Source organism: Balaenoptera physalus (genome assembly GCF_965194825.1).
Source record: "Balaenoptera physalus genome assembly, chromosome: 1".
NCBI lineage: Eukaryota > Metazoa > Chordata > Mammalia > Artiodactyla > Balaenopteridae > Balaenoptera > Balaenoptera physalus.
In genome coordinates, this window is record NC_138882.1 from 136243192 (window position 1) to 136261907 (window position 18716).

An 18716-nucleotide genomic window follows, 5' to 3' on the forward strand; every position below is an offset into this window, starting at 1 on the left:
TACTACTTGTATTTTACAGCATTAAAAGAGGCTGGTTTGCATTACCAGGATCACATGTTAATTCTGGAAGTACCTATGGTTTTCTTAATCCTCTTTCACTACCTCAGGATAATTCACTAGAGTATTTTCTATAAAAACATGGATATTTCTAATGATTCAAACCCTATTCACAGAACCTGGCTAAAAACTTCATAAAGGAAAAATGTTACTGTTGTGTGGCCATCATTTTTCAAACATTGTTGATTTAGAGTACCACTTTAAAATTTGAGTTTTCATTGACAATTCACGAATCAGTATTTTAACATATATACAAAACCTACCATCTAGGCATCTCCTTTCTGATTTTGTGGTTCCTCAGAGTAGAATTTAATAGCTACGCTATATGGTCAAATTGCTATTTTCATCTTAAAATTCCGATTTTTAATCCTGAGACATTAAAAACCCTCCACTGAATACTGATGTAGTAAACAGCTTCAAAGTAAAAATGTCAAGGTTCTCAGAAGATCCTAGAATCATCTTCAATATGTCCTTCCTTGAAGATATGAATTACTTAATGGTCATTTGGCTTGGCACAAACTAAAGGTCTGTTCTGTGTCACAGATGTGAATTAACGTTTCCCCAAAAGCCACCTTGCCAATTCACGTGACTGACTAGACCCAGCCAAAAAAGAATATGGATGATACTCTACAAAGCAGCCATTCTTACTGGAGAGACCAAAATACTCCAAGTAATGTCTTTTATTGGTTATGTGGTTGTTATAATTATTATACTTAATGAATAGCATACTCTAAATGAAGAATTTTCCAAAAATTATGAAATAATTTATGTGAAGGAAAAAGAATGGAATATGGATCCAGAAATAACTCAGATGGTAATTTATCAATAGTTGGTTACTCTTTGTGCACTCTGTTAATTTGGATATGAAATGAAATTATAATATCATGGAATGAGGGATCCATCCTTATACTGGGGCAACAGTCATCAGAAGATAAAATTATAGTAAAAATAGGTGTAATTTTGATACATCAATGAAAACATAACTTATCTTCAAATTTTCAACTGTCTTATTTATTTTTTCAACTATTTTTAAAAGGTGGACATTTTAAGTCATGATTAAAGAAACTAGGTTTTTATATCAAGTATTACCATGTACTATGAACTGCAAATGAGAGAGATCTAAGAAATACCCCTGGGAATTAACACCATGTGGATAATACAGTCATTTAATGATTTCATAATTGATAAAAATTCATAGTGATATTAATCTATATCTTTGCAATTTTTTAAAATCAAAAGCACACAAAAATACAGATGCACAAAAGCACTTTAAGCTATGTTCTATATTTTATAGAGGAAGCAGAAAAATTAAAAGCTTACAAACAAAAGTGGAATGAGATTTTAATTAAGAACATTTTAATGCCAGCCTAAAGCAGCACTAAAATTCGGAATAAAACATGGCTACTGTAACTGAAGCAGGTTTATTTCTTTAAGAAGTGGTTTCTAATTCTGAAGCTGCATATGTGCAGGCACACGTGATGGGGAATGTAAGGGTTGCCATGGTAAGTACACATCTTTTCTTGGGCAGTCAAGTATTTTTAAAACTGTATAAAGAACTCTCACTTCATAATATGCCATGGAAATTGACTCTGCTTTCCTTACCAACACATATTAGTATGATGCAATGCAGCACAGGACAGAAATAGCCCACATTTCTAAAAACTTCAGCCCATTAAGATCGCTTATAAATCATGGAGTGAAAAATGAAATAAGAGATCTCCAAGTCAGGGAACTAATTAAATGGTGGGTCTAGAACAAGTTCTACCTCCATTAAATTAATAAGTAATCACACCCCAGGACATTCCACATGCCTGATACACTCCCCGGGAGTCCAAAACGCAAAGAGCGCTAAACACCACTCTCAATATACTTTAATCATATGACTTACTTTTAAGGAAAATTAAAATCATTCCTACATCCCTACTTTCTCATTCTTTCCTGGTGCGATCAATGGTTTCCAAGAAGCAGGGATGTGACTCTGCTCTACTGTCTTTTGCACAAAATCTCGTGGTGTTTCTCTTAGAGTCTGTGAAGTCAGTTCAAGACGCCTGGATGGAGGCGTGACACTTGGACTGGGGAGGTGGCAGAATCTGTTGAGAAACGCAGCAGGTTCTGAGGCGCTAGAGAACCCACGTGTGCAGGGACTGGAGAACTTTTCCGCCACGTCTCCCGGAAGGAATGCCTCACTTTTAAATAGGGGGCTAGCTGGGGCGAGGGGCGGAGGTGGGTGGAAGGTGGGCAGTAAAAGAGGAGAGGTGGGCGGCAGAGCAATAGGTCCAAACCCTTCACAGGTATCTGTGCTTCTCCACATTCTATTCTCGCCCCCTTCAACTTTATTATTTTTCCCTCTTAAAGGAGGACTTAAGCAACAGGGATGCTGAACATCTCATAGGCTCAGCCTAGAACAAAGAAAATCGAGTTCCTAATACTGTATCTCTCCTGTTGGAGATCACGTGTCCTGCTTTCACTGGAATGCACACTTCTCGCCCACGCTATAAAATCTCTCCTGTGCTTAGAAATTTTACCTAGGTTAAAATATGCTCACATACAAATTGCTTTTCATCTACCAAGAGAACCACATTTCAATGTAAACAGGTACATATCTTGACGTGGTGATCCAGTTACCATTGCAGGTAAATTGGAAAGTGTATTGGGAAAGTAATGGAAAAGAGCAGGTGGAGGACCTTTTATGTCTCACTGAGCGTACCCCCCACCCCCCCATACGCACACCTTTTCTAATTTCTTTTGAAGGAGAACTTCGAAAGTGAACGTGGGAGTCGTGGGAGTCTCAGATGGTTCCTTCCTGAAGCCGATTCCCGGGAGTTGTGAAAGTGACCCTTCCCTTCTCTGCCTGGCGCTGCGCCCTCTCGCCCAGCCCGCTCGCTTTGTGACTTGATGGGGAGGAGACAGTGAGGGAGAGGGCGGAGGCGGGTCCTTTATGCAGCCCTGATGGGCAAGAAGTAGTATAATGAAGCAATTTTGCAGCCATCTCCGTTATTATTAAGTCACACTCTTTTTAAAGGCATTCTGTACAAGCCGCATTCCCTCACCCCCATTCTTGACTCTGCAAACTGTAAGGCAGGACACCCTGTGGCAGCCAATTTAGTTGTCCGTGAGCTAAGGTGCTATGGTTATCGTAATGTTAATGTGCTGCCCTCCCTCTTTCCACGTAGGATCTGAAACTAGTCCTGCATCCTTAATGACTCTAAGAGGAGCATGCAAGATGCTGAAGGGGGCTCAGCCCTGGGATTGGGAATAGTGCTGGCTCACCAGCTTCGCCGTGCAACACAAAGAAGATGTGTGGGCAGGAGTTGTCTAGCTTAGGGGGAAGGAGAACATCGCTTTCCCTGACTCCCAGGGAGAAAGCTTTCGCTCCATCGCTCCCCCAGTTCTTTCGGTCTTCCAGTCTCTCATACTCCTTCTTCCCCTTCATCCCCTCCCCAAAACCCCACCCGTTCCCTTCAATCCCCAAAGGCATAAAGATTTTCTAATTGTATTTTTCAAACAAATAGACATCAAACAGGAATACTACAGCTTCTAAGATAAAGGGACAAACGCGACCTGCCACAAGTGTGTGTGTGTGTGTGTGTGTGTATGTGTGTGTGTGTGTGTGAGAGAGAGAGAGAGAGAGAGAGAGAGAGAGAGAATATCAAACGAGCGCTTCATCCTTCAGACACCTCCAGGAAAAAACTGACTGGAGATACCCAAGATAATAAAGAACTAAGATCAATCTCAGCTCAACCAAAGGTCCCAGCACCAGCACCCCAATCTAGCTCTTTACCTTTCCTTTTTGCAGTATGTAACCCTTTAAGCTCACCCTCCAGCCCAGGCCACTCGGCGCTCCCCTGCACCCGCACAGCTAGCACCCCATTCTAAATGCCCCTCAACCTACCACCTCCCCGCCACCTCCGCGGGCCACCGCGCAAGCAGCTCCCAGAGAGCGCCGAAGGCTCCGGTCCTCCCACCCCCGCCCCCGTCGGCCACCCGGGTCCCACACCTCGGGCGCTGTGGCTGTCGCGGCGAGGCCCCCGCAACCCCCTTGGCCACCGAGCGATAGTGTCCTACTCACATCGCCGGCGGGAGAAACTGCCCATGAGGTTCCGGTGAGAGTGAATCGTGCAGCTGCCAAGGGTTATTCCTTAAAGTGTTCGGGGGTCCGCAGTGGAGTGGGCACGAGGGTCCTCGGAGGAGAAGAGGGGTGAAGGAGGAGAAGAGGAGGAAGAGGAGATTCCAGGCAGGTGCCACGTTAGACCATGATGCCCGTGCCCTTCAGGTGGACACCTGGAGAGGTTCCGGCGGGAAGCGGCCGAGGGGAAGCCCGAAGCGCTGGCGGGGGAGGCAGGAGCGCATCCACTGCCCAGCTTCCGCCTGCCCTGCGCGCCGCGCTAGCGACCGCAGCAGCAGAGGCAGCGGCGGCGGCGGAGGCGCTGCTCCCTCCCCACCCCCAGAAGGCTCCACAGACAATGAATCCTGGGCGGAGAAGATCCGAGCAGAAAAGGCGAATCTTGCACCCAACTCCGTGACACCCCCTGCCCGCTGCCGCGCCTCTCCTGGGCGAGGATCCCCGGGGACCGGGGCGCAGCGGGCGGTTCGGAGGGGCAGTGCGCTCCCGCGGCTGCAGGCGGCGGCCGAGTGGGCGGTTGCAGGTCCCTCCGGCGAGAACCCGCTGCCCAGGGGCTGAGCGTCCGTGGCTTCGAGCCCAGGGTTCGCCCGGAGTGGGGTCCTCCTCGGTGCAGTGGCTCGGTGAACAGGTGCCAGGATTGGCAGGCGAGGAGGCGCCGCTCCTGGCTCTTGGCTGTGTCTCCGTGCTCTCCCCGCCCCCTCTCTTTTTTCCCACCCCCTTTTCCGACGACACCAGCTGCAGCTGCTTCAAAGTGTAAAAAATGTCAAGGAGATTTTCCGGCAATAGGGGAGGGGGTGGCCACGTTCACAGCCCTCGGCCTCTTTTTGAGATCCTCGCCTGCCCCTCTGACCTCCACTCGGGCTTCCCCAAATTGTGAGAAGAAAAATTCCAGTCCGGCGGAGAATTGAAATGGTCGCCTTCTCCCGGCTCCGGCACAGGCTGTTGTTAGAGAGCGGGACAACAGGCCGAGCTCTCTGGGGTCTTCCCGTCGCCCGCCGTGCGCCAGGCAGGTGCTCGAGGCACGGCGCCGGGCAGCGCTGGGCCGCCGGGTCCTCCCGTTGCCGGACCGGCCCGTGGCGCTCGGGCGGCGCGGCGTCCTGCAGCGCGGGCGACTCCTCCGCACCAGCGCCCCCGGGCCTCTGCGCCTTCCAGAGCGCCCCTGCACCCGCACCGGCTCGGTGACGCTGCGCTCGTGGCTCCGCAGGCTGTCGCTCCTGCTATCTCAGCAAAGAGGCGGCCGGGAGCGCCTCCTCGGGGTTTCCTGCCCCGCCCGCCTTTCCCGCTGCAGGTTGTTGGCTGCCAAGGAGAAAAGTCTCTGCTAGCGGGTCGGTCGCTTCACGTCAGTCAAGGCAACGACCTTTGTGCCTGCTCTCACGTTCTCTTCTCTTTCTGGGGCCGGGGTAGCTGCCCTGGGAGTGCTCAAAATGAGAAGGGGTTTTCTAACTATGCTTCATGTTTTCACCGCCACGCCTCCTGCCATGAACACACACTCTCACACTCACACACACACTCATATGCGCCCTCACGTAAAAGCACACACAGACACTTTATTCTCTCACACTTGTCTTTAAACTCTCAAAAGCAGCAATATGTTAAGAAACATATTGAAGAAGCTGGTACTATATTTAGACTTCTCTTTTATTCTCTAAACCCATTGGGTCAATTCTCTCTTTAAAATAAGATTTATTATCCTGGAATCACTTTTTTTTTTTTTTCTTTTCGTGGAATATAGGCTATAGGCTTTTTGTTTCCTCATTGTAAGAGAGAAAGGATTTCCCTTTAGTTCTCTACATCGCTAATACAGTCAGATGTCATGGTATTCAGTTGACCCTCTGGGGTGGATGCAAACTCACATTTTACTAAAAACAAAATGCATTTGCTCATATTCTTGGATTTGCAATGCTAAAATCTTCAAGGTCAAAAATCATCTTTTCCGGCTGCTAAGGATTGTCTAGGAAGAGACTTTGGAGATTGACACCTAATCTGCAGAGTACCAAGAATGATTATTTTCCACTTTACCTGGGCCATGAAAGTGGGCTGACTTTTAAGGATAACTTCCTAGTATATCATATTATTTGCATGTAAAAGGAAAGAGGAATGAGAGCATATTTTGAAAAGCCAGATCATTTAAAAAGTGTGTTATAAAACACCACTGAGAAAGGGTTCTGAAACGGCAAGGAGATGAAAAAAATTTTTCTTTTAAGGACAAATTTTGAATTGACCTCTGTGGAGCTCTATTTTTTTCACCCATGGTTTTGTCCTTGTAAACATTTGCCACATCTTAGTGTCTCAGCTGGATGGAGTGATATGAAAAATTTTAGGTACCGATTGAAAATCTATAAAAAGCATAACCTCACACAACAGTTATACAATTGTAGCAATGCTTTACAGGCCTCCAGTTCTTTTGGATACAGTTTACACAGAACTTTCACATATATTCTTTTATTTAATCCTTTCCTAAAACTATTTGGTGGGTAACATTTTCCACACTTATAGGAAGGGCACAAGGCTCATCTCAGAAACGTACCCAATTGCCCTGTACTTGAACTCAGAATTTCTTATTTTAACTCCAGGATTCATTCCCTTTTACCAAAATATTTGCCAAAAATAAATTTGTATGTAAAATCACAGCCAATTATGATGAAACTGCAGATCATTGCAAACAGGTAACATACCTACCAATGAACTTACATCCCAGGTGTTAAGTGGAACTTTCCTAAATGAAAACAAAATTGTTCCCTTCTAGTGGGGAGAAAGATATTTTTTTGGAACCCCAAATTAAAAATTGATGATGCCCCTGTAATATATTTCAAACCATACACCCTCCTTTCCTCTTTGTCATATCCTAGAACCTTGATTTCAGACTATAGAGGTTCAAATAGATAAAAGATTTTAAATATGTGCAGGTGTGATGCAGTGCCTATGGGTTTTTAACAAACATGATTTTAGCATGAAAAAAATAAGAAGGAAGTATTCTCTGTAGAATGGGCTTTGGATACAATGGCCCAATTTTTTTCTAAGGTTTATGAATCTTGAACAAATTTTGGCCACCTTCACTATTTAAACAATGAAGCATACTGAAGAGATTTCAATGGTTTCATAGAATTAAGGAACTATTGAAATGCAAATGCAGATGCTGTCTTTAAACTCCAAGTTGCCCTCTCATCAACCCTCTGGAAATGCAGATGACTGTCTGCAAATTGGAGAAAGATGAATGCAGAATATCCTTAAGCTGTCACTCAAGCAGAGGTCCAACACCAAAAACAGTAACCACTCAAAATTAGGTCAAAGGGGGCTTCCCTGGTGGCGCAGCGGTTGAGAATCTGACTGCCAATGCAGGGGACACGGGTTCGAGCCTCGGTCTGGGAAGATCCCACATGCCACGGAGCAACTAGGCCCGTGAGCCACAACTACTGAGCCTGCGCGTCTGGAGCCTGTGCTCCGCAACAAGAGAGGCCGCGATAGTGAGAGGCCTGCGCACCGCGATGAAGAGTGGCCCCCGCTTGCTGCAACTAGAGAAAGCCCTCGCACAGAAACGAAGACCCAACACAGCCAAAAATTAATTAATTAATTTTAAAAAATTAGGTCAAGGCAGTTTTAACAGATTAGCTGTTCAGATTACATCTAAGAATGGCTAGACATTGAATCCATAAAATTTTGTAAACTGTTAATCAATTCCTTTGACTCACACTACTAAAATTTTTGAAAGGATAGGCTGTTTCCAGGATAAGCAGGACTAACCTTATTTGAAAATAAAAGACATATGGTGATATTAGACAATCAGGCGCCAACTATCTTTCTAATATTTTTCTTTGGAGGCCTGGTATGTCACACTTGTCTTAAAAAGATTTCCTCTTCGGCAATTCCTGATTTTAAAAAACCCACTTATAGAAAGCACAATACTTTCAGTTTTACCAGCCGTTGATGTCTTAACAGGATTAGCTTAATTAGCTATTGGTCCTCGGGGAAATAAAAAAAACTTTGTTAAATTTTGATGTATGGGGATATAGATCTGAAGAGCTCGGAGCTGGTAGAGCTTGGTAGGACAGGATCAGTATCAGCGGGGTACCATAAGAGTATGGAGTACTGTTAGCTTTTGAAAAACAGGGAGAAACTCTGAACAGGAAATGGGAGTCATTAGATTCTTCTTCAAGTGAATCTGTTAGACAGCCTTTACTGTGAAACTTATCTCTCAGATTAACAATTTAGTCTAGCTAAAGAGAATGGTTATTGTTATATTTAATTCATTTGGATAATATTTTTTATTTTTAAACATTAATTTGCATATTTATGATATACAAAATACAATGAACACTAATGTACACGTCATGCATGTCTTTTAAGAAGAAAAATATGATTGATAAGATTGAAGCTTCCAGGACTTCCTTCGTGGTCCAGTGGTTAAGATTTCATCTTCCAATGCAGGGGGTGTGGGTTCGATCCGTGGTCAGGGAGCTAAGATCCCACATGCCTTGTGGCCAAAAAACCAAAACATAAAACAGAAGCAATATTGTAACAAATTCAATAAGGACTTTAAAAAACATGGTCCACGTTAAAAAAAAAAAAAAAATCTTTAAAAAAAAAAAGGATCGAAGCTTCCTCTCCCATTCCTCTATTTCTTCTCCCCTTACCCCACAGAGGTAACCTCATTCCTAAAGTTTTGTATTTATTTGTACATTTGTACATTACTAAATTTCATGCCCTTTTACTGCTAACAACATGTTTATATTGCTTTGCAAATTTTACTCTTACAAAAGTGGTATAATGCAGTATGTATTCTTTTGCAACTTGCTTTTGATTTTGAAAAAAAACGGCATTATGTCTGTGAGTATGAATTGTCTTGATATGTGACACTCTGGTTCACTAATTTTTACTGCTGCATGATACTTGACTTTATGAATTTGTCATTTTCACCTTCTGATGCCAATTTTTACTTTAGTAATGCTGTTATGAACCTGTTTGTTTATATCTCTTTATGTATATGGATGAGAGTTTTTCTATTTTATATACCATCTAGCAGTGGATTTCCTGGGTTGTGGAGTATATTCAATATTCAATTGTTTTCAAACAATTTACATTCCTGCTATCATTTATTAGAGTTTTCTTTGATCCACATCCTGGCAGTACTTGGTATTATCAGATACTCTCACATTGCCCAGTCCAGTCCGAGGGGTGTAAAATGGTATTTCATTATGGTTTAAATGCGTATCTTCCTGCTTAATTATAAGATTGAGAACCTTTTTATATTTATTAACAATCCACATTTCCAATATGAATTGGTTAGTTTATATATTTCGTGCATTTTTCAATTGGGTTTTCTTGGTGTGTGTGTGTATGTGTGTGTGTGTGTATCCTGGATTCTAATCCTTTGTCAGATCTCATCTTTAATTTTCACTCTTAAGATGATGTATTTTTATCAAAGAAGTTTTAATTTAATACTGTCAACTTTATCAGTACTTTCCTTTATGATATGTGCTTTGTATCTAGTTTAAGAAAACCTTTACTATCCCAAGATTATATATTTCCCTAAATTGTATGCTAAAATCTTTAGAATTTGAATTTTTTACCTTTCAGACTTTAAACTATCTGAAATTGACTAGATAGAATAAGGTCTTGTGAGTTCACAATCTGTTTTCAAGAGATCAGTGGCATGAGAAAAATTAAAGAAGCTCTCATGGATTTACCCTGTGCTTAAGAATTAATAGTCCAAAAAGAAAGGATAAAGAAAAGTCAAAGACATTTTGAAAAAGAATAAGATGAGGTGCTTTGTTTTCCCTGTCAATATTGATTGTGAAACTACAGTAATTTAGGACAGTTTTCAATTGAAACAGTTTAGAGAGCTAGGTGAAACCAAATACAAAGGCCAAAAATTGAGCAATGAGCTTTTATACAACAGAGGAGGCAGAAGGCAATCAGTTACCTCCTGAGGAATAAAATGGAAACTTAAACAAAAATTAATCCCTTACCTCACATTATAGACAGAACAAAATCATATTGGCAGTTTTCTCTCACAAGCAGTTCAGACAAAATTTAATATACCAGTACTCCAACAGGAAGGTTATCTTAAATGAAATATAAGTTAAAAGACCAGCTAAGAGGAATTCAATATATTTTTAAAAAAAACCAATATAGGTGAGTTCACTAACACATTATGGTATAAACATTTTCTGAGAATGTCTTTGCTATCTCTGGGTAGTTTCCTATCTATATAAAATCTTAAAATACATTTTCTTCATTCTAAAATTAATATGTATAGTTAAAGCAACCAGAAGTTCTTTCTGATTCTAAAATTACATTATCCCATGATCTTAAATTTTAATACAGTATATTATTATTAATTTGAGGAGTTAGGAATTATAAAAAACAGGTAAGGAATTGATGGTTTTACTAGCAAAGATTTTTTTTTAATGAAAACTATAAACTGCTGAAGAATTTTCAGTGGTCTGCAAATATAGGAATTCAAATTGCATAACTAACCAGAGTTCAGAAGGTTTCATGTACACACAATCCAGAACATATACAACGTTCACCTTCCCTTAGGTAACATAATCCTTTAAACCAAGAATCTGTACATTGCTAATATTAAGTTGTTTCTATGCTAAATCAGTCAGTAAGGAAACACCAATTATCTTTCCTTAGAAGTTAAGGTAAAATAATATTTGTTGCTTTTTTTCTGCTTTGTACTTTGTCATACCTTAGCTGAGATAGGCTGAAAGCTACGCATCTTACACCAGTTAGCCAAGTTGTGAACACAAAGGAAAAGTTCTTGAATGAAATTAAAAGTGCTACCCCAGCAAACACACATATGATAAGAAAGCAAAACAGTCTTATTGAAAAGAAAACTTTTAGTGGTCTGGATAGAAGATCAAACCAACCACAACATTCCTTAAGCCAAAACCTAATTCAGAGCAAGGCCGTTACTCTCTTTAATTCTATGAAGCCTGAGAGAAGTGAGGAAGCTGCAGAAAAAAAGTTTGAAGCTAGCAGAGGTTGGTTCATTAGGTTTAAGAAAAGAAGCCATTTCCATAAAATAAGAGTGTCAAGTGAAGCAGAAATTGCTGATGTAGAAGCTGAAGCAAGTTATCCAGCAGATGTAGCTAAGATAATTAATGAAGATGGCTACACTAAACAACAGATTTTCAATGTTTCGAAACAGCCTTCTATTGGAAGAAGATGCTACCTAGGACTTTCATAGCCAGAGAGGAGAAGTCAATGCCTGGCTTCAAAGCTTCAAAGGACAGACTGACTCTCTTGTTATGGGCTAACACAGCTGGTGACTTTAAGTTGAGGCCAATGCTTGTTAACCTTTCCAAAAATCCTAGGGCCCTTAAGAATTATGCTAAATCTACTCTGCCTGTGCTCTATAAACAGAACAACAAGGCCTGGATGAGAGCACATCTGTTTACAATGTGGTTTACTGAATATTTTAAGCCCACTGTTGAAATCTGCTGCTCAGAAGAAGACTCCTTTCAAAATATTATTGCTCATTGACAGTGCATCTAGTTACCCAAGAGCTCTGATGGAGATGTACAATGAGATTAATGTTGTTTTCATGCCTGCTAACACAATATCTATTCTGCAGTCCATAGATCAAGGAGTCATGTTGACTTTCAAGTCTTATTATTTAAGAAATACATTTTTTAAGGCTATAGCTGCCATAGGTAGTGATTCCTCTGATGGACCTGGGCAAAATAAATTGAAAACCTTCTGTAAAGTGTTTACCTTTCTAGATGTCTTTAGGAACATTTGTGATTCATGGGAAGAGGTCAAAATATCAACATTAGCTGGAGTTTGGTAGAAGTTGATTCCAACTCTCATGGATGATTTTGAGGGGTTCAAGACTTCAGTGGATGAAGTAACTGCAGTTGTGGTGGAAATAGCAGGAGAACTTTAGAAGTGGAACCTAAAGATATGACTGAATTGCTGCAATCGCAGGATAAAACTTTAATGGATGAGGAGTTACTTTTTATGGCTGAGCAAAGAAAGTTGTTTCTTGAGATGGAATCTAGTCCTGGTGAAGATGATGTGATGGTTGTTGAAATGATAACAAAGGATTTAGAATACTACATAAACTTATTTGATAAAGCAGTGGCAGGTTTTGAGAGGATTGGCTCCAGTTTTGAAAGAAGTTCTACTGTGGACAAAATGCTATCAAACAGTATTGCATGCTTCACAGAAACTTTTCATGAAAGGAAGAGTCAATTGATATGGAAAACTTTAATGTTGTCTTCTTTCTAAAAAACTGCCAAAGTAACCCCAGCCTTCAGCAATCACCAACCTGATTAGTCCAGCAGCCATCAACTTTGAGGCAAGAACCTCCACCAGCAAAACCATTATGACTTGCCAAAGGCTCAGATAATGGTTAGCATTTTTTAGCAATCAATTATTTTTAAATTAAGGTATGTACATTGCTTTTTTAGACATAATGCTATTACAAACTTAATAGACTACTGTATAGTGTAAACATAATTTTATATGCACTTGGAAACCAAAATATTTGTGTGACTTGCTTTATTGTGACGTTCACTTTATTGTAGTGGTCTGCAACTGAACCCACAATATCTCCAAGGTATGGCTATAATTGTTTTCTTGTATAACACAAGTCTTGGGACCTCAATTATAATGTCAGGAATTTGCTTTTTTCTAGAAAGAGAATTCTTAGGAAAGAAAGTCTTTCCATTCAAAGATGGGAAAATAGACATAGCCAGAAAACTATTTATCCTATGTTTTTGCTTATTATGTGAGACCACATCTAAAACCTAAATGGAAATGATGGAGGAAAGTATAAGTTGAACACAATTCTAATTTGATTATAAGGCAAGATATACTAAGCTGTGATGATTTTGTCTATTTGCCTGACAGAAAATAGTCAAATAGTGGTGCCAGACACAGTAAGTTCAGCAATTTGAGGTTTTAAAAATTACTTATTTTTAGGAAAAACAGGAGTAGTTCAGACATATGTAGTCAGGACCCCAGAAATTTTGTTTAGGTCTCACTGTTATGCTTACTTCAAGATGAAAGAAATGGCTTTGAGTATATAAATCATACTGGAATATTTCAATGTGTTCCAGAATGGTAATATTTAGCATAGAATCTAATCATAGTTCATAGTGGAGACTTCATACTATTGACTATTAAGAATAACTGATATAAAGTTACCCTGCTTGCTATTATCCAATTTTATTTATATTTTCAACTCTATCATTAGAAAAAATGTTTGTTAACATGAAAAAAGTAGAGATTCATTTAGATCCAGGATAACATTTTATTTCAGTGAATTTTTCTTCCCAACAGTTTACACTTAATACTTTATCATCTATAATTATAAAACCCCAGAGTTTCAAAATTTTGGGTTAGATGAAAATGTCTTTTTTTACACTTTATTCTTGAATAATAATTTAGTTGGTATATAATTCAAAGTTGACAGTTACTATTCCTTAGTATTTTGAAGATATTATTCCATGGGTTTTGGTCTTCATTGTTACTGTTGAAATATCTGCTCTCAGTCTAATTGTCATTTCTCTGTAGACAATCGTTCCTTTCATTCTTGCTGTCATTGAGATATTCTCTTTTTGTCTTTGTACACTGATGTATTTAGGCATCGATTTCCTTCCATTTTATTTTCTAGTTTTTTAAATTTTATTTCTATTTATGCTGTTAGGGATTAAAAATTATTTTTTAACAATATTTCAGCTTTTATCTCTTTAAATACTGTCTCTCTTCCATTCCCTATATTATCTCTTTCTTATTTTGTCTTCTGTATCACTAACTACTCTGTAACATTTTTCTCTCTTCTGTCTCTCTGTGCTACATTTTCTGTAATTAGTGGCCTTTATCTTTCAGTTAATTGATTCTTTTTCAACTATCTAATGTAATGTTTAACCTACCATTGAATTTTGAATCTCACTAATTATATTTATAATTTCAACACTTTTTTTGTTATGTATAAGATTTTCTGATCTGTTCTGAAAGCATATTTCTTGCTCATGTTTTTGATTCACTCTTTTATTTTGCATGCTGGTCTAATAATTTCAATATCTGAAATTCAAGAAGTCTAATTTGGGGTGCTGATTTATTTCCTCTTGACTCTTGCTCATAGTGGTATATTTCCTTGGATTCTGAGCTCATTTTCAGTTGGATGTTACATGTGGGAATAATGTGAACCCTTGGTTAAAGATGTTTCCCTCCAATAAGGATTTGTATTTGTTTTTTTCAGGTGACCCAAGGAGCTAGCTACCCAAATCATTTTAATTTTTAGCTGTGGGTTTCCCAGATCATCAATAAGTCCCAAGTGCTCAAAAGACCATGCCTGTGATTACAAAGAAAAGACTTTTTTCCCAACCCAAAGACAAGGTTGAAGCAGACAATGTGCTTTGTAATTCCTGTTTCCCAGGGGTAAATATTTTTAAATTAGTGAAAATGTAGACCTTCAAGGGTTCCATCTTTAAGTTAATTCCCACCTTTTCTAGGCTAAACGTGTAATGTCCTATTCAGCTGCCTGTTAATAGGGAGATTCTGTTATAGATTACTTATTGGCAAATGCCTTCAGAGGAGTTGTATATTTAATGCTTCTTACCACTATGGTTTCCTATTTTATCAATTGTTTGGCTTTCAAGAATTAATCTTCTTTCTTGAAAGTTAATTGTTTGCAAAACAACGACAAAAAAAGGGTTGTTTTTAAATTTTTATCCTGTTTTTCTAGATGTTTTGTCCTAGAAGTATTTTGATGATATTCAGACTGCCATGTTTTGGAAGTGGAACTAATTTATCCATTACATCACAATTTTTCAGGTGATATTTTTCAGTGTCAAAATGTTGAAGTTACTTAGGTTAAATAGCATTTGTATATTTCCTTTCTATGAAACATGCTGTTAGAGGAGACAATAGAAATGAGCCTTGCCACCATGATGTAGTTACAAAGGACTTTACGGACTGATAGCTTCTAAGTGAAGCAAACGGAAACATACTTGGTCATTATTTTTGATGACCCTAATCTATTTTCAGGATCAGTGTAAGCAAAAGTCTCTTTTAATACCAGTTATCGCCATCAGATAATAAACATGTTCGTCTAAATGAGTATTTTTTATTATAGGGCACACTAATAGATACCATTAATGATTATTATTTGATTAAAATCTTCTCTCCTGATAGCAGTATGCACAAACAACTTGAGTCATGAATGATGTTCCAAACATTCATCTAACAATTGAGAATTTATATCTGAGACATAAAAGGTAGAAAACCAATCAAATTTAGCTCCTTTTGAAATAGATGGATTCTTTGATAAAATGTAAGCAAATTCAATAATCTAGAAAATTATGAAAGAAGAAAAAGACTAGTAACAATATAACATTGTTAAAGAAAAGGGTATATTAGAAATTACCAAAATGTTTCTCTGATATTTTTAATATTTTTATTTTTTTTCTTATCACAGAAGTGTTATGCTTATTGTTAAAATCTCAAGCAGTACAGATTTTATAAAGTAAAATATGAAAATACTCTATAAATTTTTCCCTTTAAATAACCATAGTTATTAGTGTGGTGTACTCTTCTGAATTTTTCTCAACATATAGTAACATAAAGTTACATACATTCTGAAATTTACCCCTCAGAAGTATATTGTTTATATGTATGCATATTGCCTTATTACTTGCTTTTGCTGAACAATATATGGTGAAATATCCTTCTGTTTCAGTTCTAATATAGTGATATCCTGTTCCTTTTTATAGCTTTATAGAATCCCATTACATGGATATACCATAATTTATGTAACCTCTTTTCTATTAATGGCTGTTTGGTTAATTTTAATTTTTTTCACTATTGCAACAATTTTGCAATGAATTTCCTTGTATATATGTCCTTGCATTCTTATGCATAACTTTTATAGCATATATTTTTTAGAAAACTGTATATTTTTATAATATTAATATAAATCCAATATATTAATAATTATTGTAATATAATATAACAATATGATTACATAAAATAATTATAGTATTATTGAAAACTATACATATACAAAAATTAATAGTACCAAAATCCCTCCCAAAATGTTAAACTAATTTATATTGTCACCAGCTGTTCATCAAAATTTTTGTTTTTCACCTACTGTTGACCTTAGGTACGAATCATCTTTTAAACCTTTCCAATCTAATAAACAAGTACATCTCATGATTTAATTTGTATATCTGCAATAGTTATTAAATTGAGGTTAAGCTTTATGCCTTTTATGAAAGTTTGAAATGCGATGGTCTTGTTTCATCATATTTTTTATCTGTGGCAAGAAAATAAGCAGAAATGAGGTAACAATATAGAAATCAAAATCTTCCCTGTAGAAAATTAGTTTTTAGGTAAGTCTGATGAGAGTTTAGTAGTAAAAGGAATAGGTGTTGAAGTTTTCTCAGTTCATTACATATCGCTAAAATCCCACCCCCCAGCTCCTTCTCATTTCTTTACCAAGAAAAAGGTCACAGATTTGAGCATCTCTGATATCCTCTTGCATTTAAACCACATCAGTAAAATAAACTTCACCCAGTTGATTTAAAGGAATGTTTTAGTGTTTGGACAGGAATTTGGCACCACATGGATATAGCCAAAGGTTTTTTGATAACCTATTCTTCCCATGAGACACTAACAGTTCACATTATGTAATCTTCAACCTCACTAACACTTGCTTAGTTTCATTGCTTGAAAATGACACAGACCAGTATCTCTGAGCTTGGGTTACTTACTGTATTTATTCCTGCATAAGAAAATAAAATTAAATACAGTTCACTGTCAGTCATTTTGTTTTAAGCTTGATATTTGATTTGAAATAAAAGCAAATAGTATTTGTTTCTTTACAGTGGTTTCTCTATGCACTACGAAGCATTTTAAAATAATAAGTAAGAATCTAGGAGTGTTGAGAATGAATAGACAATACGTAAATCATTATGAATGCAATTTATTCAAAGTATTAAAACAGTGGAGGTGGTTTTTACTTTCATCATATGAATAGATACTGGATCAGGATGCAGACATTATCTTGTAAATCTAACAAAGTGTTTTATAATGTTAAATGCATATCTAAAATAACCAGGAAGATTTTACCGTTGCTATTTAACCCTTATGTATTGTACATCTCTAAAGATGTCAAGATATATTCCTGTTTCTCTAAAGTACACACTCGGATAATTTAAGAATTCTATGCTTATACTAACATTAAATTTAAAGAGATTATTTTACTTCTCTGGAAATAAATCAAAATTTTATATAGGTAGCAGAGTAATTACATAAAAGATTGAATTTAAAATTGAGCTGCCTGCTTATATTACCCACAATGTGCTTAAATATCTTTATGACTGTAAGCTATACCAAAATGATTTAAGTAAAAATTCATTTTTATTTATACTTTACCACTGTTTTTTCTATGCCCATTAATATGACTGAGTTTTGGAAATTATATGCCGTTAGCTGATTTCCCTAAAAATTACTACAAAACTTAAGACTTTTTGAGTTCTGTTTTCAAATTCTACTTCTACTGAATATATGGTTAATTGTATAAAATGAGGTTCAACATATTTAATGAATACCTACTATGTGCAAAACACTTTCATTGAAAAGAAGAATATAAATTACACTGCCTGATTTGCAGTTACCAGCGGGGGCAACTAAAGCTTTTAGAGAATAGAAAGAAGGTCAAAAACTCCATTCACTTGATGAGATTTATTCAGCAATTTATAGAGTTGATGCTAATGTCTGTTACTTTGCCCCACTGTGATGTTTGCCTCACTGTGATGTTGAGAATTTCTTTGCATCTAGAAGTAGACTCCCTTTTAAATTATTTTTTCCAAGAGGGAATCCAAAATTTCAACACCCAAAAGGCTACTTTCTATTGTACCATTTTTATACAACTGTACTCTGATGATGTATCTATCAATTCCTGCCTATAAATTCCCATGAACTTCCACAGTGAATATGAAATAGACCAAGTCTCTGTCTTACGGGAGCTTAAAGTCAAATGAGCTCACATAAGTATTGTTTGGAAAACTCCTAACAAAAATGGGCTACTGGATTCTCTCCTTCCAGTAACATAAAATTCAACTATACATACTATTCAAAAATTGTTGGAGATAAGGAAATATTCCTTTTGTTAATTCACTTTCCTAGATGGCCTATTCTATAAATAAACCAAATAACATACAGTAGAGCATTTACCTAGTGCAGAGAACTATGGGTGACATAGAGAAGTGAGGTGCAATCCCTTGAAGTAAGTTCAATCTAGTAAGAGGTGTAAAATATATACATATCTTTGAAAATTATTTATACCTTTTATTGTTTTCTAGAATGTGATGATTCATAGTAGCTGGATGAGTTTATTATTTTATTTTATTTTTCTGAGGACTGGAATGGGCATGGGTATGAAAGCTGAGGGTAGAAGCTGATACTGGATACATTATTCTGCAAAATCAAGTGGGCAGTGGTAGTGTTAACAGCTGACATGAACAAGAGATCAAAGAGGAAGGTAGAGGCTACAAACCTGGGCACTATTTGGTGC

The 18716-nt window shown here is 37.8% G+C and overlaps 1 protein-coding gene across 5 annotated transcripts in view; it reads right to left on the minus strand.

The window, feature by feature from the left end:
- Positions 1–15558, minus strand: part of LRRC7 (leucine rich repeat containing 7) — a 533218-nt gene extending 517660 nt beyond the window's left edge. For all 5 annotated transcript variants that reach the window (XM_082418775.1, XM_082418774.1, XM_082418778.1 and 2 more), the window contains exon 1: positions 4127–15558. In XM_082418775.1, coding sequence (XP_082274901.1) covers positions 4127–4128 — 2 coding nt within the window. In that variant the 5' untranslated portion in view covers positions 4129–15558. The remainder of the gene's footprint in view (positions 1–4126) is intronic.
- Positions 15559–18716: the final 3158 nt, after the last annotated feature.